The following is a 9,850-nucleotide window of genomic DNA, read 5'->3' on the forward strand; positions in this document are numbered from 1 at the left end:
ACATTCATGCTGGATTCTTTCCAAGAACCACTGAACATACTAGAAAAGTAGCCAGACTGAAGAAAAGTAAAGAGTTAATGATTGACCGGTACTTTGTCTTCCAAATTATTTTCCCATTTCTAACTCCACCCAACTATTTTTATCAAAACTAATTTGCCATATTATTTCAAGAGAAAAAGAACTGTTCAGTACACCTACAGCAGAAAAGAACTTAAAGTCATTATAAAGTATTCTGAAGTACATGTTCAATTTAGTACATCTCAAAACTAAACTAAATTCTATTACTCTGTGAACTGAATTCCCACATTACTTCTTAAACCTGATTAGCTTTTACTTAAAGCAATTCCTGGGTAGTGCACTGAAAGTTCAATCCTGGGTTTTGGCACCAAAAAGAACTGATTAAAATAGAATAAAATAAAGACATTATTCAGTACTTACTATGTTCATCCATTTGTACCTGTGGCTTCAGGACATGCTGTCAACACTAAACCCACATATGATCAAGTCCCTCCTCTCTGCACTGACCTGTACATAGACCCCCTCATACCCTTTTAAGTCACCTGTAGTTACCTGCATCATCCAATACAATGTAAATGTAATGTAGGCAATCACATTATTTTTTTAGGGAATGACCAAAAAAGTCATGTGTGTTTCTTCAATACATGTCAATTTGCTTTTTTTCCAATTATTTTTAATCCTTAGTTGTTACACAGGGGATGTGGAGCCTGCACATACAGAGTGCCAACTGTTTATAGCAGGCTAGGAACATGGACTCAGATGTGGTTTCTGTCCACAGGCAGCCAGACTGCAAGGATCATGAGAGGCAATCTCATCCTTGTCACGGTGGCCATCTCATCCTTAAAAGCCAATGAGAGATTTTTTTCTTTCAGAGACTAAAACAAAGATATGGTTAAGACTAATGGTCTGATATATCCTCTGGATTGTATTCTTTCTGGACTCTAGCTCTTTTTAAAAAGTAAACTCGGCTTCTCTTTCTTTTTAACAAATTTTTTGGACTGTACTCTTCAAATCAAAGTAAACTTTTTCAAAACTTAAACGAAAAACATTTTGATGAAAATGTGGGAGAAAGAAACATTTCAAACATTTTCCTTGGCAAATCTCAGACTACTGTCTTTCAAGTAGTTACTCTCCAACAATGGTGAGAAAACACTAGATCCACAGGGTAAGAACTCACAAGGCCGAGGACATAGAATGGGATGGAAGGTCATCAAACAAAACATCTGAGGGGCTGGGTGTGGTAGAGCAGTTTTAATACCAGCACTTGGGAGGCAAAAGTGGGTGGATCGCTGTGAGACTGAGGCCAGCCTGGTCTCCATATTGAGTATCAGACCAGGTGTGGCTACAGGGAAACCAAAAGAACCAAAACCAAAACAAAACTAAACTAAACTAAAGGGTCTGGTGAGATGACTTAACAGGTAAACACACTTGCTGCCAAGTCCAATAACTCAGTTTGATCCCCAGGACCCCATCATGGAAGAAGAGAACCAACTCCTGTAAGTTGTCCTCTGACATGGGGTACACACAGTGGCAGTGTATACACATGCGCAAATACAATAATAAATATTTTTTTAAAATTTTTAAAGAAAACATATCTGAACTCTTAGAGCAACACTTTACTCTATTTGAAAGTTCTGAGCCATTGTAATTTTTTTATTATTTTTATTTAATATGTATGTGTGTATTGCCTGCATGTATGTGAGTGCACCCTGTGTAGTGCAATGCTGTAGAATTCAGAAGAGGGCATTGGATTCCCCAGGAACTGGAGTTATGAACAGTTGTTAACAGCCATGTGGGTTCTGGAAATTGAACCCCTGTCCTCTTCAAGAGTAGCGAGTGCTCTTAACTGCTGAGCCATCTCTTCAGCACCCCCCCATCTTGGTTTTTGTTTTTAATTATTTTTTACTTATTTTTTTAATGTGTTATCAGTGTTTTGCCTGTGTGTAAGTGCGTCCATGTCATACATCGGACCCCCTAGAACTTCATGAGGTGCTGGGAACCAAAACCCAGGTCCTTTGCAAGAGTAGCCAGCATGTGTGTCAGGGGAGGGAAGGGGTTAGCTGCCAGTGCTCTTAAGTGCTGAGCCATCTCTTCAACCCTCTTATTTTGTGTTTTTTGAGACAGGGTCTCTCAGTGGGACCTGATGCTCACTAATTGGCCAGCCAGTGAGCCCCAGGAATCTACCTATTTCCACCTCTCCAGTCCTGGGATTATGAGCATGCCAGCCCACTTGCCTTTTTACAGGGGATCCAGTGAAGATCCTTGTGTTTGTACTGACCAAGCCATCTCCTCAGCCCTATGGAGTCTTAAAGTGACTCAGCACTGTCTTTGTACAAAACATTAGGTCTCTTAAAAGTGTAAATAGAAAATAGAAAGATTTTAGCCTGGTGTGGTGGCGCATCCCTTTAATCCCAGCACTCAGGAGGCAGAGGCAGGAGATGACATGTCTTAGTCCACACCAGAGCTCTGTGTGAAATCCACCCAAGAGCAGAGTGCAACTGAAAGCCTGGGGTGCTGGAAGCAGCTACCCTGACCATCAACAGGGAAATGGAGCACTTACTTGACACAGGTATACTTTGTGGAAGCGCCACTCTTCTCCTAGAGCACAGATTTTAATGTCACTGTTTTCACCATTCAAAAACAATGTTTGATAGATGTATTTAGATGTACTCTTTAATTTTTTCCTGTCAAGAGAAATGCAGAAGTTGCATATTCAAAAAGCACAGTGTGAGAACCCCAGCATCACAAGGCTGTGGGTTCAGTCCCTAGTACCGTATAGACCAGGTATGATGGGCAGCGCACCTGTATCCCAACACTGAATAAGATGGGAAGACCTGACCACAGTGGGTGGCACCATTCCCTAAGAAGTGGATTCTGAACTGTGTAAGAGTGGAGAAAGAGCTGAGCATGCATGAGCACTCACTGCTCTCTGCTCCTGATTGTGCTGTTATCTGACCAGCTGCTTCAAGTTCCTGCCACCTTGACTTCCCCACAGCGATAAACTGTCACCTGGAACTCTCCTAAATTGCTTTTGTCTGGACATTTATCACAGCAGCAGGAAAAGAAACTAAAACACTGGGTGTAACAGTACACGAATAATCAGAGCACTGACCAGAGAGAAGAAAGAAAATCAAGAGTTCAAGATCAGCTTTGGCTACATACCAACTTTGAGACCAGCCTAGGCTAAATGAGACCCTGTCACAACACAAACCAAAAAACCTAATGAAAGGAAAAAAATTACTGTTTAGTTCAGTGTCTGAAACCAGTGTGTTTAAGATCTACAGAAAACAACAACAAAACTTGCAAACACAAAAGTAAAGAAAGAAAAAAAAGGCTGAAAGTATGAAAAGGTGTTAAGAGCCAGGTATGGTAATGGCAGAGGTACACACTTATAATCCCAGCATTTCAGACTGAGAAAGGGGAACTGCTGAGCTTCAGGCCAGCCTGGCCCACAAGGGAGAGGTCTCAAAAATAAACAAGGAGCTGGAGAGATGGCTCAGCAGTTCAGAGCCCTTGCTGCTTTCGCAGAGGTCCAGAGTTCAGTTCCTAGCTCACAACTGTCTATAACTTCAGTTCCAGGGAATCTAATGACCTCTTCTGGCCTGTGTGGGCACTGATCACACATAGTACACATACATACATGCAGGTAAAACATTCATATGTAAAATAAAAACAAAATCTTTTAGACAAACAAGAAGGAGTAAATCTAAAACAACAAAAAACAGGAGAGTGGAAAAAAGAGAACTGAAGCTGAGCATGGTGGCCTTTAATCTTAGCACTCAGGAGGCATAAGCAGGCATAGTGAATTGCAGTCCAGTCAGAGCTACACTGACAGGAGACTGCATCTCAACAAGAGGAGGGAGGAGAGGGAGGAGGGAGAAGGGGAGGGAGGTGATCACCTAATGAGAGACTTCCAGAGATGTAGAAATTATAAGATAAACTGGAATGAAAAAGGGTAGTGAATACAACAGCCCAAAATATAATACATTACAAAGCACTCAAATGAGATTAAGCCTACCTGCCCTTTAGAGCTGGGGATGTTAAAAGGTCTCTTCTAGTTTCCTTTCTGTTGCTATGATAAAACACTCTGACCAAAGCAACTTGGTGGGGAAAGGGTTTACTTGGCTTATACTTCAAGGTAAGTCACTGAGAAAAGTCGGGGCAGGAATTCAAGTAGGAATCACAGATGTGGGACTTTTCCAGAAAGAAACAGAACAAACCCATCAGGAAATGTATGGCTTATGTGCAGGTGTCAGTGTCTTAGACAGAGCAAGCCTGGTTCTGGTACTAGAGGAATCTGTAGCCTAACAACTCTCAAACCATTTATACTACATCATGGTTCCCAAACTGTGCCAAACTCAAGAGAGGGACACAGAATTTTATTTTTATTTATTTTTTGGCTTTTTGAGACAGAGACATATGTAGTCCAAGCTGGCCTTGAACTTCCAATCCTCCAATCTTCATCTCCCAAGTGGTGGGATTTCAGACATGTATCACCACATCTGACTGGGAACACTTTTTAACTGAAAGGAACTGTCTCTGAAGCAATTTACCACCATAAAGTATTTCTTTTGGACCAGGTATGCCTTGAAAAAGTATAGAGATTAAAGGCACTGTGAACCAACAAAGCTTGGTGATTGGTGCTCTAAAACAAAGCCTATCCCACCAACATCTAGTTCTGTCAGTCTTCCTTCTCAAAGAGACTCACTGGGAATGTATTTACTCAACCAACACACACAGACACACACCCCAGCTACTCATTCTTAAGTATAAGAGGGATAAGTGTTCTAGTTTGCTTTCTGTTTCTATGACAAACACCATGCCCAAAAGCAACTTAGAGGAGGAAAGAGTTTATTTTAGCTTACACTTCCAGGGCACAGTCATCTTTGAGGGAAGACAGGGAAGGATGGAGGAATGCCGGCATGTATGTAAGTACATCTGTGTCCTGCAAAGCCCTTGGAGGTCAGAAGAGAGTGTTGGATCCCCTTGAACAGGAGTTACAGACAGCTGTTTGAGCTTGGGTCCTCTGCAATAGCAGCCAGTGCTCTTAACCACTGAGCTATCTCTCCAGCTCCCAGAAATAAGAAATTTTCAAAAAATCCTAATTCATATGCCTGAAATTCTCCAATTATTATATTAATAAAATAAAAACAGGAAGTGATGATAAAGGATGACTCAGAAGAAGAAAGAGCTATTTAATTACTAGTATATGAGTCTTTAGATTATAGATCCACTAATTACCAAAGGCATCAAAGACTCACACTAAGGGACATTTATAGTTGGATTCTAAAATATCTAAGAAAAAAAATCTAAAAGTTTCAGGAAGAAAAAATATGTTCACCTAAAAAGAAAACAGAATTAGACCACGGTCACATTTTTCATCCATACTCCCACCATGAGACAATGAAGCAGCATCATGAAGATGGGGACAGGAGAGACAGCTCAGTAGGTAAAGACACTGCCAAGTATGATGAGTGATGTGAGTTCAATCACCTGGACCCACATAGTGGAAGGAAAGAAATAAAGCTGTTCTCTGACTTCTACACACATGCCATGACAAGGGTATACACAGATGTGTGTGCGCACACAAAAATGTGATTTAAAAGAATTTTTTAGGGGTAGATGTTTAGTCAGGTGTGGTAGCTCTTGCCTTTAATCCCAGCACAGTGGGGGCAGAAGGGGGCAGATCTCCATGAGATCCAGGCCAGCCTGGTCTACATAGCAAGTTCCAGGACAGTTAGGGCTGAGACCCTGTCTCAAAAAAATGAAACAAAATAAGGAGTAGATGCTTAAAGATAAGGAAAGTTATATAGAATACCAAAACCAGACAGAAGAGGAATAAACTAAAACTAAGTTTACTCTTAGATATACAAAAGTTGTTTTGCTTTTGCACTCTTTCATGAGAAAATACTTGAAGATGTAGTTTACTGAAATAAGAAACAAAGGCTACTAAAAACAGTGGGTCCAATCCTAGAGAGAAGGTGAAAGTCGGTCCTCATTATGATAAAAACAGAGAGATCCATACTGGAGCAGGAGGCAGGAACTCTGCAGGACGTCTAAATGGTTGAAGGAGATGGATTCCATACAAAGGTTTTCAGAAGATGAAAAAAAAAACCCCTCAAGATATGATGAAGGGATATTTTTTTCTCAATGGGGGCAAAAAAGGCAGGTGGAGGGGCTGGAAAGGTGTTTCAGAAGATGAAAAAAAACCTTCAAGATATGATGAAGGGATATTTTTTTCTCAATAGGGGCAAAAAAGGCAGCTAGAGGGGCTGGAGAGATGGCTCAGCAGTTCAGATTACATACTGCTCTTGCAGAGAACCCAGAGTTTAGATTCCAGCACCCATGTCAGGCAGCTCACATTTGCCTGTAACTCCAGGTCCAGGGAATCTGAGGACCTTTGGCCTCCACGGGCACCACACACAAATGGGCACACACAGAGAGACATAAGTACACATAACTTTAAAAAGTATTTAAATTTTAAAATTTTTATTTTATGTGTATGAGTGTTATGCCTGCATGTATGTAAGTGCACCCATGTCATGCAGTTCCCATGGAGGCCAGAAGATGGCACCGGAGTCCCTGGAACTGGAATTAGAGTGGATGCTGGGATTCAAACCCAAGTCTTCTGCAAGAGCAGCCAGTGCTCTTAACCACTGAGCCATCTCTCCAGCCCCAAATATTTTTTTTAAAGCAGTTAGAAATTCTAGAGCTATAAGAAATATAAAAAAAACATGGCCAGAGAGATAACTGAGCAGGTAAAGGCCTCGCCACCAAGCCTGAAGACCTGAGCTCAATCCCTGGAACCCACATGGTGGAAGGAGACAAGATGGTTTTAGATCTCCACACATGCTGCAGCACACTCCCCTCCAAAGCACAAATAATGCAGAAAAGTAAAAAAGGTTAAGGAATTCTAGGGGCTCTGTTGGATGTAGCTCAACTGATAGTGTTTGCCCAGCATCTAAAAGGCCTTGGGTTCCATCCCAGCACTACCATACAGTAATTCTGAGGCCAGCTTGGAGGTCACCTAGGGCACATGAGACCTCATCTCAAAAAGTGAAAGATATGGCCTAATGCCGACCTCTGTGGCACTAAATCTGTGAAGTGTGATTTATAAGCCTGAAGTACCTTTACACTAACTGTTCACTAGATTTCAATTTTTACAATCTATGGGCAAAATGCAGATGATTTGCTGCAGAACCGTGTGAGTTTTAACAATCTTGTGGGGGGTGGGTCGAAGCTGAAGCTTCTCCTGAGTTGGTTTGTTGAGAGAGTACAACAGACAACCTCAGAAGGGGATCAGCGTCTTACCACAAAAATTACAGATCCTAGTATCTTTTTACATCTTTGGCTATGCGGGTATAAGTGAAGCATCTCCCACTAATACACATACACTAAATTCTGATATGCATTTGCTTTGCTTTTCTTAATTTGTAACTTAGGCTATCCTTGAACCTATGAGTCTCCTGGAGCAGTCTCCTGAGTACTGTGACTACAGGTATGTGCCACAAAGTTTGACCTATTCCTGTACCTTTTTTTTTTTTTTTTTTTTTGAGATCTCTTTACCTTATGTTTTGTCCTAAATAGTTAATTTCCTTCTCTTGTTAATAAGATTTACATTAACATTTCCCTGTTCAAATGACTATGTGGTTTCTTTTATTGTTAATTTTATTTTTTTATTTTATGTGTATGCATGTAGTGCCTGCATGTAGGTAAGTGCAATGCCTGTGGAGGTCAGAAGAGGCTGTCAGGTCCTTTGAGACTAGAGTTACAGACAGTTGTTAGCTGCCATATGGGTGCTGGGATTTGAGCCCGGGTCTTCTGCAAGGATACCAGTATTCTTAACTGGAGCCATCTCTCCAGCCTCAACTATGAGGTTTCTTTTAAATGGCCCCTGGCATATATTTCAACAATTACATTAAATAGACGTGGTCTAAGCTGGGTGTGGTGGCACATACCTTTGATCCTGGCACTCAGAAGGCAGAGGCAGGTGGATCTCTGTGAGTTCAAGACCAGCTTGGTATACATAGTGAGTTCCAGGTCAGCTAGGGCTACAAGGAGGCCCTGTCTCAAAAAGACCCCCTCCAAAAAAAATATGTGGTCTAATCCTGATCCAAAGGAACAGACTGTCTTACTGGATTTAAAAAAAAAAATCAAGACTGAATTAAAGGTTGTATACATGACACCTACTTTAAAGAGAAAGACATAAACTTGTGGAGATGACTCAATCAAGTGCCTTTCAAGCACAAGGTACTGAGTTGGAGGCCCAGAACACACATAAAAAGCCAGGCAGGGTTTCTGGCATCTGTAAGTCTAGCATTGGGGGAAGGGGGTAGGCAAGGCAGATCCCTGGACTTTGTTGGCCAGCTAGATTAGCCAGTCAGTGACCCTCAACTTTAGTAAAAGATCCTGTCTCAAAAAGCTAAAGTAGAGAGCAATAGTGGAAGGCACCCACTGTCAACTTCTGGCCTCCATATCACATGAGCATACACACACACGCACAGAGAGAGAGAGAGAGAGAGAGAGAGGTAAAAAGTGAAAGGGGCTGGGACTCCATGTAGTTCAGTGGTAGAATGCTTAACTAGCATGGTTAATGCCCTCAGTTCCATGAGGGTCTGATGGGGGAAATGGTTGATAGAATGTGGAGGGTAAGTCTGAAAGAATGAAAAATGGCACACCAAATAATTATCCAAAGGACATGGAACTGGGCATGGTGGCACATGCCTTTAATCCCAGCACTTGGGGGAGAGAAGCAGGCGGATCTCTATGGGACTGAGACCAGGCTGGTCTATATAGCAAGTTCTAGGCCAGCTGGGGCTACAGGAAGACCCTGTCTCAGAAAAGTAGGAGTGGTTATGTTACTAGGGCTAAAGAGGGATGACTATCTTTTTTAAAAATATTTTATTATTTTTATTTTATGTGTATGAATGCATTGCCTGCATGTAGGCAAGTGCACCCGTGTCGTGCAACACCCTCGGAAAACAGAAGAGGCCGTTGGATCCCATAGAACCGAAGCTACAGACAGCCGTTAGCTGCAATGCGGGTGCCGGGACTCAAACCTGGGTCTTCTGCAAGAACAGCCAGCAACCTCAACCGCCGAGCCATCTCTCCAGCCCTGGGATGACTAACTTATAATGATGTTAAGGGCCAGTTCATTAAGGAGTTATTACTATTGAATACATAAAAGTCAGGCACTGTGGGGCTGGAGAGATGACTCAGTGGTTAAGAGTGCATACTGTTTTTGCAGAGGACTGAGTATAACTCCCAGCACCCATATCAGGCTGATCACAACTGCCTGTAACTTCAGCTCTTGGGGATCGAAGGTCCTCTTCAGGACTCCAGAGGCACCTGCACAAACCGACACGTGGATACACACACATATACACATAATTAAAAATGAAATAAATCTTTATCAAAAAAAGACTGACACTGTGCCTGTGTTTCCCCCCCCACCCCAACTTCCCCCACAGCTCCTCTGTCCAAGATGGTCTTGAACTCACTATGTAGCCCAGGTTGATCTCCAACTTAAGATTCTCCTGCCTTGGCCTCCCGAGTGCAGACATTACAGTCTTGCACCACCTTGCTGGAACTCTATGAGGTGGCAGTAATACCCATTTTATATACAAATAAAGGTATATTAAGTACAGAATGCAGACAGAAATTCAGAATCTGAGCTCTTAAGAACACACTAAACTGCCAGGCGTGGTGGTGCAAGCCTTTAGTCCCAGCACTCGGGAGGCAGAGGCAGGTGAATCTCTGTGAGTTCAAGGCCAGCCTGGTCTACAAAGCAAGTTCCAGGCCAGCTGGGGCTACAGGGAGACCCTGTCTCCAA

At 42.2% G+C, this 9,850-nt stretch overlaps 1 protein-coding gene across 1 annotated transcript in view; it reads right to left on the reverse strand.

Moving 5' to 3' along the window:
* LOC108491390 (germ cell-less protein-like 1) overlaps positions 1-9,850 on the reverse strand; it is a gene marked incomplete at its 5' end in the record, with an annotated part of 19,115 nt that overhangs the window by 8,337 nt on the left and 928 nt on the right. The window contains 2 exon segments of the mRNA XM_017800998.2: positions 1-56; positions 2,579-2,702. Coding sequence (XP_017656487.2) covers positions 1-56; positions 2,579-2,702 — 180 coding nt within the window.

Source organism: Nannospalax galili, unplaced genomic scaffold (assembly GCF_000622305.1).
Source record: "Nannospalax galili isolate Female #2095 unplaced genomic scaffold, S.galili_v1.0 scaffold441, whole genome shotgun sequence".
Lineage (NCBI taxonomy): Eukaryota > Metazoa > Chordata > Mammalia > Rodentia > Spalacidae > Nannospalax > Nannospalax galili.